This window comes from Lithobates pipiens, unplaced genomic scaffold (genome assembly GCF_037356315.1).
Source record: "Lithobates pipiens isolate NorthernLeopardFrog02 unplaced genomic scaffold, aLitPip1_a1.2 Scaffold_8, whole genome shotgun sequence".
Classification (NCBI taxonomy): domain Eukaryota; kingdom Metazoa; phylum Chordata; class Amphibia; order Anura; family Ranidae; genus Lithobates; species Lithobates pipiens.
The window spans coordinates 593603977-593623764 of record NW_027507903.1 but is presented as its reverse complement, the minus strand read 5'-3'; the positions used below and the strand labels follow the sequence as shown (position 1 = coordinate 593623764).

Genomic DNA, 19788 nt, shown 5'->3' with positions numbered 1-19788 from the left:
CCGACGAATTTGGTTGGCAGAATGTCCGACCGTGTGTACAGGGGCTAAGGGACGATTTCCCCTTGCTTTGGAGAGATTTCATCTCAAATTATGTTTTTCTAAAGTACAAGAATTGAATGGAAATCAATGGAAAGCAGAGGGCCAAACACAATTGACATGGGTTTAATCCTAAACAATGCTATCCAAAATGAAAATGAAATTGGCTTCAGTTATAATTTAGGTATCTGGTTTTGCTTTGGAAATACCAGTGATGGCAGCTATAGTCCTCATATAAAAGGAGAAGACATGCAGACACAACAAGGTCCCATGTACATGGGCTATTGTATGTTTCAGAACTGATTTTTTTTTCCCCATGCAAACTAACATTTATGCAAAAACAGCTTGAAGCAGCTTAGAAGGTGTCCAAAAAGTCAAAGCCAGCCTTCCTCAACCTTTTTAACATGAAAGAGCCCTTGATAATTCTTTATGGTCTCAGTGAACCCCCACTAATTACTATATCTACAGATCACAGTACATTACTGTAAGAGTTATTGAGAAGAAACCCCTCCTTACTAAATTAGATTGTTGGTGTCAGTGCTTACTTATCTGAGAGGCAGAATTGCTCATTGTTCAAGAAACCCCTTGGAGGAACCCTGGTTGAGAAAGGATGGTCTAAACTGATATCATATGTAAGGTAAATGCAAATGAATACACGCTGTGTTTGCCCATTTACAAAATCTTGTGTTACAAAAATTTCTAGCTGGTTTTGGGAATATACTGTGCTGTATTTTTCTCATATCCAGTTATATCTGTGGAACAGTAGTAATCAATAAGGTTTTGTCTGAATGATCGGTCCTATGAGAGTGATCATCTGGAAGGTGTCTGCTGATACTGTTGGTCAGTGGTCTCCAAACTGCAGCCCAAAGGTCAAATGTGATTCTTTGCTTGCTATTATCTGGCCCTTGGGACACTCATTCTCCACTGACACCAATAATTGGGCAATTCTTTCATCCACTGACACCAACAATTGGTCACTATTTACTAACAATTAGGCCCTATTCCTCAAACTGAAACCAGTGATTTGCATTCATCCTCCCAAAGACACCAGCGAAGGGGCCCTATGCCTCCCATTGATACAAGGATGGGGAACTATTCCTCTTTCTAATACCAATAATGGGACATTATTCCTCACACTAAGCCCTTGTACACACGGCCGGAGATTCCGACAACCAAATCCGTCGGAGTAATTCCGACTGATTAATTCCGGAAGAGGTCGGGAAGTGATGTTGCATACACACGGTCGGACTAAGTTGTCGGAAAATCCGATTGTACATAACGTGATGATGTTATTTCATTAAGACGGGACTACGTTCAGGCTAGTGGCCAATAGCTTTGGTCTAGGAATTTGATCTGAGCATGCATGGCACTTTGTCCGTTGGAGTAGGCTACACATGATCGGAGTATGTCCGATAGAAGCATTTTGTTAGAAAATTTTACCGGCAAGTTGGAAAACTTGGTCCGTCGGATATTCCGATGGAAACAGTCCGATGCAGACCACACACAGTCGGAATATCCGACAAAACGGTCCGATAGGAAACATCCCGTCGGAATCTCCGACCGTGTGTACAAGGGCTAATACCAATGATGGAGTACTATTCCTCCCACTAACACCAATGATGGGATACTATTTCCCCCACTAATACCAATGATTTGACAATATTCCTCAAATTAATACCAATGATAAGGCACTATTCTTCCCACCAATACAAATGATGGGGTGCTATTCCTTCCACAAATACCAATGATGGGGCATTGGTTACATCTATTGACACTGGGACATTTTTTACTTCCACTGGGCAAAGTCCTGCCCTCCTAAAGTATGAAGGGCAGTAAACTGGACCTTTGTTTAGAAAGGTTGGGGACTCCTGCTATAGGAGATACATGACTGTCTTCTGTTTCAATATTAGAAGATAATCTCACTAATTCTAAGTCACAAACTAAAGCTGTCCGTACACCTGAAGAATTTCATTACAAAAATTGCTGTTTTAAAAACATTTGTTTGATTATCTAAAAGAGTTAAATGGGACAATTTGATAATTGGTTTAAACCAAAGCTAAGAAGAAATTTTAAGGACTAAGATGGAATTTTTTTTGTAGACTGTTATGGGAACAAACACATTTCTAAAGTACTGAATTCACTTATGTGCATGCACTTGCAAAAGTTCATTTGAAAGTAGAATGTTCATTTATTCAAGTCAGTCAAGACACTGACATGGTACACAAACAAAAAGTCATTTGATATCAGTCAAGTCCATGAAGGCACTATCAAATTCTTGGGCGAGTGATTTTAAGATAACAAGTTTCTACAGGTGTAAGTCCAGCATTAGGACCAGCAAGTCCAAAACTTACGCGTTTTGTTCTCAACTGCATTACTGCATTATCCACACAAATTAGTTAGGACAACCTTTTTTAAACTTCTTTACCCCAGAGGAACCTTTAAAATAATTTTTAGGTTTTCTGAACCACGGGTAAAACCAATTAATTGATAGTCAGTGGGTAAACCTCCCCTTATTTTGGTGGCCAGTGAAAGAATGCTCCTTACAGTGATGGTCAGAATGCCATTCTTACCGACAAAAATATCATTGGTGTAATACAGCTGGCTCTGCCAAGTGGCACTGGCTCCAGAACTCTGAAGGTGTCATCAAATGAAAGGTCAACCAGTTACAGCTCAAGTAAGCCTCTGGAGAAACCCCAGGATTTCACAGAACCCTGGTTGAGAATGTCTGAGTTATGCCCCATACACACGGTCGGAAATTCCGACGGGAAAAAACCGAATGGATTATGTTGTCGGGCTTTGAGAGCAGGACCTAAAATTTTCTGACAACATAATCCGATCTGATTTTTTCTGGTTGTGTGTATAGAATCCCGATGCACAAAGTGCCACGCATGCTCAGAATAAATTTGGCGACGAAAGCTATTGGCTACTGGCCTCTACGTAGTCCCGTTGTACGTTTTTAACTCACCTCGATCGGATTTTCCGACAACTTTGTGCGACCGTGTGTATGCAACACAAGTTTCAGACAAAATCCGTCGGAAAAAAATCAGACGGATTTTGTGGTCGGAATGTCCAACCGTGTGTACAGGGCATTAGAGTAAATAGCTACAATGTGTGTTATTTACCTGGGGCATAATAGTCATATACTGTAACAGAAGCTGGCTGGATAAGACCCACTTTAAAGATCTGATGGGCATAGAATTTCACACATTCCTGGCGCGTGTGAGAAATCTGAAATATCAGAGAAAAAAAATAGGAGAAGTGACTAAACAGGCTACTATAACAGTGCAGATGTGAAAAAAAATAACATATTATAAGCAATACTAGAAAAAGAGGAAAGTGTATATAGTAATTTTCTTTGAATGCCGATCGGTTGGTTATGCCTTGGTTTTCATTTCTGTAAGTAGTGTTTACACTTTATGCATGTGTATAACTCTATTGTTCTGTCCTGCTTATTTGTATTATTTCTGTTGTTGTTTTGAACTATATCAGGTTATTATTGTTTGATGTATGCTGACACCTAACGGCAGTTTTGGACCACTACAACTTGTTTAGTAATGTGATTTAGTATCTCCCACTGTCCTCTCCTCCTATTTAGCACCAATTAGTTCAGTCCTAGGTAGGCCCTCACAGTTTCTTTCCATGTTCTCTAGATTAGTATTTGCAGAGACAGGGCTTAGGACAGTCATTCTCTTCTTACATTTCAAAAGACTGTAAAAAAGCATCCCCTGTGATGCAATTAGCTGAAATAAAATTGTGTTGAATTCAACTTCTGTATCTTACTGTAAGGTTAAGCAACCTGTGGATGGTGCTAAGTCAGTAGGTGACCATACTGTCTACACGGCTGGGTCTAAGGCCACGTACACACGCGGGGACTGTTCGCTCAACTTTGTTCATCAAACAGTTTCAGCGGACAGTCCGCTCAAAATTAGCATGGACGGACTTGGCCACACATGACGAACGAACAGTCCGCTGAAACCGTGCGCGATGACGTGAACGGCACGTACGACGGGATTAGAAAACGACGTCCTATACACTGCAATGCAACCTTCGGCGTGTAAATTCTTTCTGAGCATGCGCGAGACTTAGTTTGACGAACAAGCCTACACACGGGCGGACTGTCCGCTCAAACCAACTTTCAGCGGACAGTTTTTCGGAATTTCCGAAAAACTTTGTTCGTCAGACTGTCCGCTGAAACTGTCCGCTGAAGCCCACACACGAGCGGACTGTCCGCCGAAACACTGTTCAGCGGACAAAGTTGAGCGAACAGTCCCCGCGTGTGTACGCGGCCTAAGGTGTTATGACAATGCACAAATCCACATTTGAATTAGAACACTTATTCACTCTTATTCACTCTCTCGATAAATGCTATTTTGTTTAATTTGTTATTGCAACCTTATACAGTATCCATGCTTTGCTGCTCATTTTATGTCAATGTACGGCTGTGACCTAGCTTATAGTGATCAAAAACACACACTGTATGGCTTATTTTGTAATTCACTTATCTCAGCACTGCAGTTGTTCAACAATAACTTTCACTGCATGACCTGATACTATTATAATGGCTAAATAAAGTACTTATAAATGTTTGTGAAGCACAGTAGACATGTGCGGTTCTTTTTTTTCCGAATTTAAATTCAGCCAAATTTTCCGTTATTCGGAAATTCAAACGTATCCGAATTTCCAAATTACAATAGTGGCAAATTGAAATGAATCCAATGTGACGAAAAATATTTTTTTGAACGAAATTAGAATAGTTTTCGAGTCGAATTTTAATCATTTTCAAATCTAATTCAAATTTCCAAAGAGAATAAAATAGAATAGAAAACAAAGGAATAGCATAGAAAATAATAGAATACAAAATAAAATAATAGAGTAAAACAGAACAGAATTCAAAATAAAATAATAGAAAAAAAATAGAACAGAAAAAAATAGATTAGAAAATAAAGGGATAAAATATAAAATAAAAGAATAGAGTAAAACAGAACAAAATAGAATATAAAATAAAAGAACAGAATTAAATAAAGTAGAATAGAAAGTAAAAGAACGGAATTAAATAAAGTAGAAAAAAATTGAAAATAAAATAAAAAAATAGAATAGAATAGAATAAAAAGCATGTAACCATCTTCTGAAATTCTAATTTCAAATAGAATACATTTTAATTAGAATGCAATAGAAAGGAATAGAATAGAAAAGAATAGAATAGAAAAAAAATATAAAAGAAAAGAATAGTATAATATAATATAGAAAGAATATAACCTTCTTACGAAATTCGAATTTAGAATAGAATAAATTTGAACTCATATAGAATAGAAAAGAATAGAATAAAATAAAAAAGAATAGAAAATAAAATAAAATAAAAGAATATAATAGAATTCAAGAAACAATAGAATAGAATAGAATCAAACTATTTCCGAAAATTTGAATAGAATTTATTTGAATTTGAATGGAGAAGAAAAGAATAGATTAGCATTGAATAAAAAAAAAAAAAAGATTAGAATTGATTAGAATAGAAAAAAACAATAGACTATAATAGAAAGAATATAACCACCTTCTGAAATTCAAATTTTGAATATAATAAATTTGAATTTGAATATAACAAAATAGAATAGACAAGAAAAGAATAGAAAATAAAATAATAGAATAGAAAAAAATATAACAATATAACCGTTTTCCAAAACTCTAATTTCACAAAGAATACATTTTGAATTTGAATAGAACAGATACATTTTAAAATGATCGTTCATGTTACATACTTGCTGAATATACACTAGTTTGCTATCTAGCTAAGCAGATGGACAATTAAGAAATGATACAATAATGTATGTTCTCACCTTATCCAGGTATAACAGAAGTGTACCCTTATCTGTTGCTCCCTTGTTAATCTCAAATTTGGAGATATACTTGTCCACACCTTTAGAGAGCTGTGATTGAGAATAAAGTGCATAGTTAGTAAAATACAAAAATTAGGTAAACCTTTTCTTGTTCTTGCTCCAGGAAACTCACCTTACTAAGGCTTTCAACATCTGGAGAAAACCCAGACATCATGGAAATGTCAATAATAGACATGGTGGCATCTCGGTCTTTCAAAAACCTGCAAAAATGTGAAAGTAGCCGGTTATCGTAAGGTAGAAGTACTAGTAGAAGGGAGGTCAAGGAAAAGAAAAGAGAGATACATTAATGCAAAGGAAAGAGAAAGAAAAAGGAAAGAAGAGTAAGAGAAGGAAAAAAGGGAAAATAATGAGAAAGAAAAGCAAACTGGAAAGGGAATGAAAGGAAAGGAAAGAGAATGGAAAGAAAACAGGAATCGAAAGAGGAAGTAAATAGGAAAGAAAAGAGAGATATTAGAAAAGGAAAGCGATGAGAAAGGAAAGCAAAGGGAAGTTAAAGGAAAGGAGAGGGAAACAAAGGAAATAAAATGGAAAGAGAAGGAAAAAGAAAGTGAAAGGAAAGCGAAGGAAATAGAAGAGAATGCAAGGAAAGACAAAGAAAAAGACAACAAAAGAAAGCAATGGGATGGGGAAGAAAAGCTAAAGGAAAATTAAGAAAAGGCAAAGAAAGACTAAGGCCGCGTACACACGGGCGGATTGTCTACCCAACTAAGTTCGGCAGACAATCCGACAGACAGTCCGTTCAAAATTTGCATGAACGGACTTGACCACACACGATGAGCAGACAGTCCGCTGAAAGCGTGCGTGATGACGTGTACAGCACGTACGACGGGACTAGAAAAACGACGTCCAATACACTGCAATGCAACCTTCGGCTGTGTAAACCCTTTCTGAGCATGCGCCATACTTAGTCCGTCCAACTTGCCTACACACGAGCGGACTGTCCGCTGAAACCAAGTTTGGACGGACAAAACCAAGTTTGAACGGACTGTCTTACGGAAATTCCGTAAGACTTTGTTCGTCAGACTGTCCGCTGAAAAAGTCAGCTGAAGCCCACACACGAGCGGATTGTCCGCTGAAACACTGTTCAGCGGACTAAGTTGGACAGACAATCCGCCCGTGTGTACGCGGCCTAAGAAAAGTAAAAAGGCAACACAGGAAAGCAAAAGAAAGGGAAAAGAAGGGGAAGTGAAAGGTAAGAGAAGAGAAAGGAATGTAGAGGACAACAAAGGAAATAGAATGGAAAGAAAAGGCAAATGAAAGCAAAAGGAAAGAGAATAAAATAGAAGAGAATGGAAAGGTAAGACAAAGGAAAGAGATAACGAAACAAAACAAAGGAAACAGAAAAGAGAGAAAAGTTGGGAAGCAAAGGAAGGAGAATGGAAAGAAAAGGCAAATAAAAGTGAAAGGAAAGGGAGCTAAAGGATAAAGTAAAAAGGGAAAGGAAATAGAACAAAAAGGAAAGAGGCAACAGAGCAAAGGGAAGAAAGGGGAAATAGAATGAAAAGGCAAGATAAAGAAAAGTAAAGGGATGGGAAAGGATATAGACGAAAAAGCAAGGAAAGACTAAGGAAGGAGGTGACAAAGGAAAAGACAAAGGAAGAAAAGGAGAAGGAAAAAAAAAGCCAAGGAAAAAAATAATAATTTTCCGTTTGAAAAATCTTGGATGGTTTTTCCGACGGAATTCCGCTCAAGCTTGTCTTGTCTCTCTGAAGAACTCGGTGACGTACAACACTACGACTAGCAGAGAAATTGAAGTTCATTGCTTTCAAGCATGCGTCGAATTGTTTCCGAGCAAGTGTGATTTTTTTTGCGCGTCTGAATCTTTTCCCGACTGAAAAATAGAGAACCTGCTCCCAATCTTTTGCTGGCTGGAATTCCGCCAGCAAAAGACCGATGGAGCATACACATGGTCGCATTTTCCATCAAAAAGCTCTCATTGGAGTTTTGCTGGCGGCATTTCCGATCGTGTGTACGCGGCATAACAGTGGCTTAAAAAAATAAGCCAAAGCAATTCCAGTCATAAGAAGGCTGGTGGCCTTACTGGCCTTATAGGTTCCCCTGAGCAAAACCAAGAGCAAATATTAACATAATTACCCTGCAGCCTATCTATGTAATCTATTTTATATTATTATTATTGAAAATCTACCGAATACCAGAAATATGGTGGAAAGTGGGAGAAACTGAGCTGTAGGTCAGTTTTCTATTTTGCACAGTCAGTTAGAAAATGAAAAAAGACCCTTTAAGGCACCCTTAGGCCGCGTACACACGAGAGGATTGTCCGTCCAACTTAATCCGCTGAAACGTGTTTCAGCGGACAATCCGCTCGTGTGTGGGCTTCAGCGGACTTTTTCAGCGGACAGTCTGACGGACTAAGTCTTTCGGAATTTCCGTAATTTTGTCCGTCCAAACTTGGTTTCAGCGGACAGTCCGCTCGTGAGTAGGCAAGTTGGACGGACTAAGTATGGCGCATGCTCAGAAAGGATTTACACGGCCGAAGGTTGCATTGCAGTGTATTGGACGTCGTATTTCTAGTCCCGTCGTACGTGCTGTACACGTCATCGCGCAAGCTTTCAGCGGACTGTCTGTTCATCGTGTGTGGTCAAGTCCGTTCATTCAAAAGTTGGACGGACTGTCGGATTGTCTGACGAACTTAGTTGGCCAGACAATCCGCCCGTGTGTACGCGGCCTTAGACTTTCATTTTGTACCTCCTTCATTTTGCCTCAGGAGCCCTAAGCTGTTGGGAAACTTAGGACTTTCTGTAGATAATTTCAAAAATGTGTTAATTTAAAAGAATTCTGCTGGATTTTTTAAAAGCACCATGTATCAAAAATATTCATACCTTGCACAGATCTCAAGTGAGATAGTCGAACTAGCCCCTTCTGGTTTCTTAACTGTAAAAAAATATATATATTAAGTACAATGACTCCACCCACAATTTTTGATATTAGGATGTAACTTCTTGTTTTGTGAATTTGTGATAAGTTTTGAGAGGTAATATCCTACTGTATGTTAAATACAGAATTGTAAGTTTTTTTTGCTTCTTTTAGTAACTTTACAAATATAGGGCCTTTTACACACATACACCTTGTAAGTACCCAAGAGTTAATTCTTGACAGTTCATAATATATATAACAACAAGTATACTCCAGTCAAGTGACTATGCCTAGGGCCGAGAAGAACATCTTGGTAGAATAATATCATCAGTTTGCTGAGGGCAGGAGGGAACATGTTCTCAGTCTTCTCCCCTTTGCTGATTATTCACTGGATCTTAAGGTGAGTAACGCATAAGGGTACTGATATGTGAGATGTGCATACAGCCAAGGACATAAAAGTAATTGTGCATGCATAGGGATTTACTTCACTTCATCATTCTCTTTGCCCATATATTAGTGCAGGAAATATATTAAATAATTTTTAGAGGACCAAGATATTCCACAGGACTTCACAAATAACATAGAGCCCTTCTAAAACATTTTCCTGATCTAACTCCAAGCTCTGCTCAGATGTACGATAACACTTACACAGCATATCAAAACCAAGACTGTAAAAGGTCACCAAGTGACACACTTACCATGCTCTTCCTCTTTAACCTTGATTGTCAAATCAAAGTTTTGGCATTGCCGTTCTTTCTCTGTCACAATAGCATGATATACTGACATGACCTGAGAGAAACACACACATTTAGTTGATATGGTGTTGGGGCATTATAATAGTCATAGTAACAAACGTAGAATCAATTCTCCTTTGCACTGTCTAGTCTTGTCAAAAAAATGACAAAAACCGTCAATGTGGAAATTGTGGCTCCTAGAGTCACATGGGGCAGCAATAACCAATTGGATAGCTTCCCTAGTGACCCAGGAAATCACAGAGGAACCATGTTCTTCTTGACTTCCTCACCACCTGCTGTGGAGAAAATAGACTGCACCTGCCTACATATGATTATTAAAGAGGAAGTAAACCCTGATGAGTTTACTTCCTCTTTCATTCCCTGCAAAGGTAAAGCATAATGGACTACTATGCATCGCATAGTAGCCCATTATGGGTCACTTACCTGACACAGGAGCCAGCGATGTCACCTCTGCCTCCTGTAGTCCGGCACATCCATCTTCTTGGTGGGTCTCGCAGCTCCGCCGCTGTAATTCGGCAAAGCCGTGATGACGTCACTCCCGCCCATGCACACGGGAGCCGACACGCGCGGTATATTCACCGTTGATGGAGCCACGCTCAGTGCGCCTGCACGCCGCTGTCTACGGCGCATGTGCTGTAGACAGCGGTACCTGTCTTTCGGCAAATATCTCCTAAACTGTGTACGTTTAGGAGATATTTCTTGGACCTACAGGTAAGCCTTAATCTAGGCTTACCTGTAGGTCAAAGTGTGTTAGAAGGCTTTACAACCACTTTAAAATTCTTCAGCTACAGTATTTGTAGCTTTTGACTTTTAATTTTTGTACAAATGCCTAAAGCTTCTTTTTAAGGAAGAAAGTGGCATATCACTCTTATTGTCAGATAAAGTTTCTATATTTTTCAAAGTGTTTTAGATATTGTTTGGAAACATAGAAGAGTGATTTTTACCCCATTTTTTGTCTGAGTATAGGTCTGTTGATAGTTATTGTATGACTGACCCGCTATATCTGCTGGAAATCTACTTCAACCACCAACTACTCAACAAAATAACATTTTCTAGGATTAGTTTTGAACTTTCCTTCTGCTAGTTTGAAGTCATGTCCTCATTTTCTTGATCTTAGCATCATATTGAAAATACTGCCCCCCTGAACCTTATTTACACCCTTAATGCATTTAAAGGTTTCAGTCATGTATCCTCTTTCTCTTCTCAAAGGTTTATCAACCCCCCTGGCGGTATTCCCATGTCTGGCTCGGGGTGAAAATTCAGTACCATTAGCGGTAACCCCGAGCCATCGCTGGATCCAGGAAGAGGTTACTTACCTTCTACCCTGGATTCATGATGTCTCCCCGCTGTGATCTGCGAGCCGTCCTCAGCTCGATCTATCACATCGCCGGGCTCCGTTCCCGGCGTGCGTTGCGACGCACGGGGACGGTGAACGGCGTCAAAAAGTAAAACACACACATTACATACAGTATAATGTAATCTTACAGATTACATTGCTGTATGTAATTATTTCACATCCCCTTTTTCCCTAGTGGATTCTCCAGTGCCCTGCATGCAGTTTTATATTATAAAAAATGTTCTTTCTGCCTGGAAACTGGAGATTGTCCATAGCAACCAAAACTGTCCCTTTACATCAAAACTGATTTTAGACCAGCTAGAAAACAGTGATAATAAATTGGAATCACTTTCAGAATTGAGGGATAGCGATTTGTGGGGAGATCCGTCATCAAATACTGAAAAGTAATGACAGCGAGAATTCTGCAACTGAGCAAATTTCAGTGTTTTTGATTTGATTACATTATTGAATAATTTTATTATTGTTATATTATTATTTGGTATAATTATTTATAGTTATTTATTATATTTTATGATTAAATTTTTCAAACTTTATCATACCCGGGATGTCTGCTAGACATTAAAGCATTTTGTTGTCTTAGGCCGCGTACACACGGGCGGACTGTTCGCCCAACCTTGTCCGCTGAACAGTGTTTGGGCGGACAGTCCGCCCGTGTGTGGGCTTTCAGCGGACAGTTTCAGCGGACAGTTGGACGGACAAAGTCTTTCGGAAATTCCGAAAAACTGTCCGCTGAAACTGTGTTTGAGCGAACAGTCCGCCCGTGTGTGGGCTTGTCCGCTGTACTTTCGAAATGAGCGGACTGTTCCCGCTCGGAAAGTCCGCCCATTTCGAGCGCGTGTACAGGTAGGCGGGGCCCGCGAAGGAGACGTCGCGGGCTCCGCCGCCTGGAATGGGCTTAAAGGGGAACCCCAACGCCGAAAAAAATCGGCGTGGGGGTTCCCCCAAAGTCCACACCAGACCCTTGTCCGAGCACGCTACCCGGCCGGCCAGGAAAGGGGGGCGAGCGAGCGCGCCCCCCCTCCTGAGCCGTACCAGGCCGCGTGCCCTCAACATGGGGGGGTGCCTTGGGGAAGGGGGGGCCGCGCGGCCCCCCCACCCCAAAGCACCTTGTCCCCATGTTGATGAGGACAAGGGCCTCTTCCCGACAACCCTGGCCGTTGGTTGTCGGGGTCTGCGGGCGGGGGGCTTATCGGAATCCGGGAGCCCCCTTTAAGAAGGGGGCCCCCGGATACCGGCCCCCCCACCCTATGTGAATGAGTATGGGGTACAATGTACCCCTACCCATTCACCTGTGAAATAAAGTACAAAAAAAAACACAACACAGGGGAAAAAATATTTTATTGCACAGCTCCGGGGGTCTTCCGTCTTCGGGGGTCTTCTCGCCGGACTCCTCCGCTATCTGTGTGTAGCTCTTTTACTAGCGGAGGAGTCCGGCTTTCTTCCTCCCCGCCGCCGGCCTCTTCTCCCGACTTCGGGGGTCTTGTCCCCCTCTTCGGTTCTTCTGCCGGGCCACCGCGCCTTCTTGTAGCTCTTTTACAGGCGGTGGCCCGGTCTTCTGTCGCCGCTGTCGTCGTCGCCGCCGCCGCCGCCTTCCGTTCTTGTTCTTCTTCTTGTTCTTCTTCTTCTTCTCCTGGAGATGTTGACTCGACGATCTCTCCGGCCGGAATGCCAGGGACACGCTCCGCTGCCACTTATATAGTGACAATGGGGCGGTGTCACATGGTATATGTCACATGGGTTGGTCACATGGGTTGATGTCACATGGGGACTATGACATCGTAAGGGGGCGGGGTCACCATGTGACCAACCCATGTGACATATACCATGTGACACCGCCCCATTGTCACTATATAAGTGACCGCACAGCGCGGCTCTGGCATTCCGGCCGGAGAGATCGTCGAGTCAACATCTCCAGGAGAAGAAGAAGAAGAACAAGAAGAAGAACAAGAACGGAAGGCGGCGGCGGCGGCGGCGGCGGCGACGACGACAGCGGCGACAGAAGACCGGGCCACCGCCTGTAAAAGAGCTACAAGAAGGCGCGGTGGCCCGGCAGAAGAACCGAAGAGGGGGACAAGACCCCCGAAGTCGGGAGAAGAGGCCGGCGGCGGGGAGGAAGAAAGCCGGACTCCTCCGCTAGTAAAAGAGCTACACACAGATAGCGGAGGAGTCCGGCGAGAAGACCCCCGAAGACGGAAGACCCCCGGAGCTGTGCAATAAAATATTTTTTCCCCTGTGTTGTGTTTTTTTTTGTACTTTATTTCACAGGTGAATGGGTAGGGGTACATTGTACCCCATACTCATTCACATAGGGTGGCGGGGCCGGTATCCGGGGGCCCCCTTCTTAAAGGGGGCTCCCGGATTCCGATAAGCCCCCCGCCCGCAGACCCCGACAACCAACGGCCAGGGTTGTCGGGAAGAGGCCCTTGTCCTCATCAACATGGGGACAAGGTGCTTTGGGGTGGGGGGGCCGCGCGGCCCCCCCTTCCCCAAGGCACCCCCCCATGTTGAGGGCACGCGGCCTGGTACGGCTCAGGAGGGGGGGCGCGCTCGCTCGCCCCCCTTTCCTGGCCGGCCGGGTAGCGTGCTCGGACAAGGGTCTGGTGTGGACTTTGGGGGAACCCCCACGCCGATTTTTTTCGGCGTTGGGGTTCCCCTTTAAGCCCATTCCAGGCGGCGGAGCCCGCGACGTCTCCTTCGCGGGCCCCGCCTACCTGTACACGCGCTTGAAATGGGCGGATTTGCCTCCTTACGTGGGCGAGTCCGTTCATTTCAAAAGTTGAGCGAACTGTTTGCCCAACCTTGTTCGTCAAACAGTCCGCTCGTGTGTGGGCAAGTCCGCTCATGCAAATTTTGAGCGGACTGTTTGCCGAAACTGTTTGACGAACAAGGTTGGGCAAACAGTCCGCGCGTGTGTACGCGGCCTTACTAGATTTTTCATGGGAATATATGCAGAGTACACTCTAGAGAGGGGAATTAAAAGTTCAGCCTTCTGCCAATCCTTGCCTCTCACATCAGGACAGGAAATATGGAAAGTGCACTATGGCAATAGACTACAGAAGATATCTGATGGAGATATCTTCATCTCTATCTTTGTATCTTTGTATTTTAAAATAAAAAAACGTTTGTGGAAGGAGTACTGCTTTAACAATGTATTTACAAAATGATGATACTTGAAAGATATCTCCTCATGCATAGCCTCTTCATAATTTAGATTTCAGTACTAGAAAATTAAAGTGGTATGACCTTACCGTCAGTGTTCCTTGTCCTTTGCCTTTTGCGGTCACTTCAAACTTTTTGTTCAGTCGGGTCTGCAATCAAATTTAGTTTGTGTGAAAGTTAAAGAAAATTTGTCAAATTAGAATTAAGATTACAGATTGAAACAAAATAAATCACTTTGACTTCAACTTAACTTAAATTTGTGTTGTCAGTAATCAGCTGTGAAGAAATCTACCGCCTGACCCTAGACACTGTCTCCCAGCTCTAGAGAGTGCATAATAGTGTCAAATACACCTAAAAGTCAGTGGTGGCCGCTCATCCATGCATCCATGCGCCCGGCCCCTAATCTACAGATGCAGGTCGATAGTCGCATGGATTCCTATTTTTTTTGTTTTTTTTAAGCAAGTGATTAGAGCCAAAGGTTCTAATTAGCTTCAAAAAAGGGTGGGCTCGGGGTGCAGAGCACTGTGCCCAGAGCCCACCCTGTTGTGTGACATTAGCAAATCAATATTCACGAATGTCTTCCTGTTTCTCCTCCCGACCAATCAGGAGGCTGGTCCTGAGACCCCATTGGTCGGGAATCCTAAGACCCCATTGCCGGGAGTGTGAAGATCCATTTGCTGGGAGACAGAGGAGATGGAGGGGGGAAGCCGCCACCGCAGCCGTGACCTGCATGGGGTAAGTGCAGGGGTGACAGGGGTGTGGGTATGGCTGGCAGACTGAAGTGACGGGGGATGTCTGTGGTCAGGTCTGACTGACGCCCCCCCCCCAACCGAGTGAGCACCACCCACCACTGGTAAAAGTGACACTAAACAATATCCTTATTCAAAAATAATCCATACACATCCACCACTTACTAAGTATATAACTAAAGGCAAAACATTTCTTTTAGTTTTGGATAGAGTGGAGAGCGATTAGAATGCTTGTCAATTTGTGTTGCTGCCTGTGCCCCCCGTTAAGTAATATAAATGTCTTGGGGACATTAGCTCTAGTGACCTGGGGGTCTCCAAAGAATTTCCCTAATTTGCAGAGATTATCTCTCACTTCCTGTTTGGCTCTGGGACAGGAAGTGAAGGGAAATCTCTGCAATGGGACACAGATGGCAACAAAAAAAAAAAATCTGACAGGGGATATAACCCTCCCTTGCTCTATCCAAAATAAAAGAAAACCGTTTTGCCTATAGTTCTACTTTAATGGCCCTGTAAAATAGTTTCTGACTATTTTTTCTGCCTCCTTCTACCATCCTCCTGTGTGCCTGAACCTCTTCCTCTCGCCTTCACTTGCCTTTGTTTGGAATGAGCAGTGTGTGTTAATTGTTGTCATGTTGCTCTATTCACACTGCACATCCCATAGTTCATAGTCCATCTTGGAAGTGAGTAAGAGAGGTTGGCTACATTATTAAACATATAGTGGAACTATGGAGAATGAATGTAGCCATTCACTTAAAGGACTGCTCTATGCACATTTGTTGCCCAAAAGAAGCTCCTGCTCCTTATGCTGGCCTTACATGGTTTGAAATTTGGATGCTTCAGCATGGACTGGCCAAATTTTGATTCATGGTTGTACAGAATTCGATCTATTGATTGCCTTCCGCATGACCACCCTTTGGAGTTTTTCTGAATGATCAGTGCTGCTGGTTATAGCTGGCAACACTGATCATTGTGGTCTGACAGCAGAGAGGGCTGTCAGAGTACCATAGCAGGAGAGTGATTGACACATTTTTTTCTCGTTCAATTTACTGATTGAACAGTTGAAATACGGTAGGTTACAGACAGGCACTTGCCTTAGGGTATAAATAGGTTACAGAAAAAGAAAAGAAAAGGAGGGCGAACCCACCTTGTGCATTAAATGAGACTATGTCTCCAAACACCCGGACCTGATACTGGAGGAGTCAGATGGCATCTGGGTTGCAGGCATTCGGAGACGTAGTCTCATTTACTGATAAGCTTCTTTTATATGCTCGCTTGTGAGTATGACTATTGCTGTTATAGCTTTTAAATAAAATGTACCCTTGGTAATGCACAAGGTCTGTGCACCCTCCTTTTTTTTTCTTTTTCCAGTTCTAAGAATACCCACTGTTCTGAGGAGGGCGGCAAGATTACAGGCATTGTTCGATCTAAAGGGTTGGCCACACCACTTATCCATAGACTAAGCCCCCAAGTGCAGGAGATTGCTGTTGTTTTGTGGTCTATAAATGGGTTACAGACTTGCAAGTGATAGCAGGTGATCAGAGGAACAAAGGGAGGCTCCAGAACCAACAGAGAAGGCAGAATTAGAGCAGAACTTCACCCAAAAGAAGAAGTTACACTTGTTTGCATCCTCCTCCCCTCCTCTTTAACAATTGCCACTTCTGAGAAAGGGAGGTGGGGGCGATTACCTAGTTTTGACTAACCTGGTTTTGATCTTAGAGGAAGTTTGCTCCCCCCTCTCCTTCCCCCACAGCCTTCTGAGACACACCACAGGTCCCAGAAGATTTGCGGGACCATTCACAAATCGAAGTGTGGCTCACACATGCACAATGAGGAACCAGCTCGCAACCGGTTTCCCTTAGTTAAGATACTGGGGGTTGGACCCAAAACCAATTGAAGAATCAGCTTAGGACAGCACTGGATCCCTGGACAGGTAAGTGTCCTTATAAAAGTTATCAGCTACAGTATTTGTAGCTGCTGACTTTAAATTTTTTGAGGGGGAGACTGGAACTCCTCTTTAAGCTGGTCATACACTAGTAGAATATACTAGTTTGAAATTCTTCTTTTCATGATCGTTTGTTAGATTTTTTAATCGTTATTGGGGTTGAATTGACCGCAGTGATGAGCAGAATGGAAATTTGTTCTCAGACATGTATATGTTTTTTCTTTGGTAAAGTCCATTCATTCCAAAATCGAATATTACAAGAAAAGTAATGTTGTTTGACATGTCTTCAAACGTATTGAGAATTTTGTACAAATTTTCGTACATATGTTTGTACATGTTCATTTTAAAATCTACCAGTGCATGGCCAAGGACTGCTAGACCAACAAGTGAGCTATTGCCAACTGCATGATGGACAACCAGCTTATGGACAACTGGAAGAAACCTGACTGAAACATGAGGATGTTCCTAGCAGTATTGCCTTATCCTATAAGCAGGAAGTTCTGGTCCATTCAAGACTAGTGTTCTGAACCCTGTAACTCTTACCTCAGCAGAGCGTGCAAGCACTGCGTTTTCAACATTTAAGCGGTAGTTTAAGGGATTTTGTCTTTCAGGAAGATGGATAGACACATCCATATCTAAAATGACGGCATTTGGCACATCTGTCTGGTACTGAGCCAAAGCTTGGAACATAACGATGGTGGCCTATAAGACAATGAAGAAAAAAAATTTAGGAAACAACAATTGCTATCAACATATGCTTGATTCACAGTGATTGACACATAGGAACTGTTGCCACCAAAAAATGTTGGAGTTTTGTTGGAAAATAGGGCCTGGCATCCAGATATAGAAGGGGTAATGAAAGTTTCTGGGCTCTATGCAGGCACCATCAGGTATGTGCACTTTTTAATTGATAGATGCCTTATTTTTTTTTTGTGTAGTGTTCCTGGTCCCCAAACTGTTGACATTCCCATCAATTTAATTGTACCATGCTTAAAAATATAATGCCAAAGAAGTGGTAAACAGGATACATTAAAGTGCATCTTTTTTATGAGTAGGGGATGGTTAAAACCTACTTTATTTTGTTTCCCTTTCTAGGACACAAACAGTAAAAAGAAAGAGGCCAAAGCTCTCTGTCATAAGCTAGCATGCTATAAAGGAAGCCCTTTACTCTCTGTGTGGAAGCAGTGGTCCCTATGCAGAGATCTGACACTACCAAGCTAGAAATTTCCAATTAGCAGGAAGCATGAGTTTGGCTCCTTGCAGTGCTCTAGTGCTCTAGAGGTCCAACACTCACTCTACCTCAGCAGAGTGAGTGTTGGACCTCTGAAAAAGGACCACTGTTTCCACACAGAGAAGTGTTCTCCTCTACAACGTGCTGGCAGGGGAAAAGGAACTCTACAGACTGTGGCTGCTTGCTACAGAAAATTAACTGTAATGCCGCATACACACAATCAGACTTTCCACCAACAAAACTATGGATTTTTGTTCGAAGGTTGTTGGCTCAAACGTGTCTTGCATACACACGGTCACACAAATGTTGGCAAACAATTATGAACGTGGGAACGCAGTGACGAACAACATGTACGACGTGCCGAGAAAAAGGAAGTTCAATAGCCAGTGCGGCTCCTTCTGCTTGATTCCGAGCAATGGTGAACTTTTGTGCAACAGACTTGTGTACTCACGATCGGACTTTCCAACAACAAAGTTTTGTTGGCGGAAAATTTGAGAACCTGCTATCAAATATTTGTTGGCGGAAAGTCCGACAGCAAATGTTCGATGGAGCATACACAGGGTCAGACTTTCCGACAACTAGCTCACATCCAACATTTCCAGTCGGAAAATCTGATTTAATCTGGTTTAATGCGATAATGCTTTTATTTGATTTAGGCTAAAAGATAAGTTGGGCTCAAATTATTTTGTAAGAGCACAAGATCCATTCATGCTGCTTACTTGTGTAGATCCATACACTGCTCCAAAGTATCTTTGTTCGGTCAACCAGCGTACAATATCTCCAGTGCCTTCATATTCTTTCAATTGCAATAGAGCGAGCAGAGCATAAGCTGTGCCCTCCAAAGAAATGAATCGAGCTCCTGGTTCATTCCAATGTGCCTTGTCTTTCGGGGGAAAACACACAGCAGAGTAAATAGTTAGCGCAGAAGAATAGCAGTCATTTAGCACAGTCACATGTTTTAAGAAATTTATAACATTTCACACCTAAGGCCTCATGCACACTGCAGCTTACAAAAGCCTGTTTTACAGACGTTTGACATTGTTGTTTTTTTTTTCCCCCCAAATGCCCCTGTATGTTAGCCTAGGTGTCCATTCACACATAGGCCTTTAAGGACATTTAGATACATAGGGCCAGAAATCTGAACGCACCAAAATCAAGTTCAGGAGAGGAGCTTTTGGTCAGAAAAAACACCAGACACATCTAAATGTGTGTAAGCACTTCTAAACACGTCTAAACGCATCTAAATGCAAGGCATGTTTCCCACTTAAGTGTTCATTCATTTCAATGGCCATAAAAAATTACTATTCTGGCAAATGAAATGAATGAACGCCCAAATGCTTGTCTAAACAAGTCTAAACGCCTTTGAAAAATTAGGCTATAGGCAAGTTTTTACCACTCAGAAGAGCATAGTGTGCACGAGGCCTTAAAAGGAACCTTACTTAGACTAGTGTCAATATTCCCAATGCAAAATTTCCTGAAAAAAGGCTTAGGAATAGCTAGTACTAAAGCTAAATAGAAAAAAAACTGCGCCCAAAATTAGTCCATCCAGGTGATGCAGACCGGAAGGTAAATAATATCCAAGATGGGTATGGTATACAATGAATTGAACTGTGAAGCCCCGTACACACGAGAGGACTTATGTCCGACAGACTTCCGAAGGAGTTCTGCCGGAGTTCTGCCGGAGTTCCGACAGAGTTCTGACGGACTTTTCGACTGAGCGGACTTGGCCACACACAATCACACCAAACTCCGACGGATTCGAACGTGATGACGTACGACTGGACTCGAATAAGG

At 42.3% G+C, this 19788-nt stretch overlaps 1 protein-coding gene across 1 annotated transcript in view; it reads right to left on the bottom strand.

Moving 5' to 3' along the window:
• LOC143961245 (venom factor-like) overlaps positions 1–19788 on the bottom strand; it is a 122013-nt gene that overhangs the window by 15559 nt on the left and 86666 nt on the right. The window contains exons 29-36 of the mRNA XM_077470480.1: positions 18714–18877; positions 17307–17465; positions 14162–14221; positions 9500–9590; positions 8768–8819; positions 6040–6127; positions 5868–5957; positions 3159–3264 (exon numbers count right to left, since the gene is read on the bottom strand). Coding sequence (XP_077326606.1) covers positions 3159–3264; positions 5868–5957; positions 6040–6127; positions 8768–8819; positions 9500–9590; positions 14162–14221; positions 17307–17465; positions 18714–18877 — 810 coding nt within the window. The remainder of the gene's footprint in view (positions 1–3158; positions 3265–5867; positions 5958–6039; positions 6128–8767; positions 8820–9499; positions 9591–14161; positions 14222–17306; positions 17466–18713; positions 18878–19788) is intronic.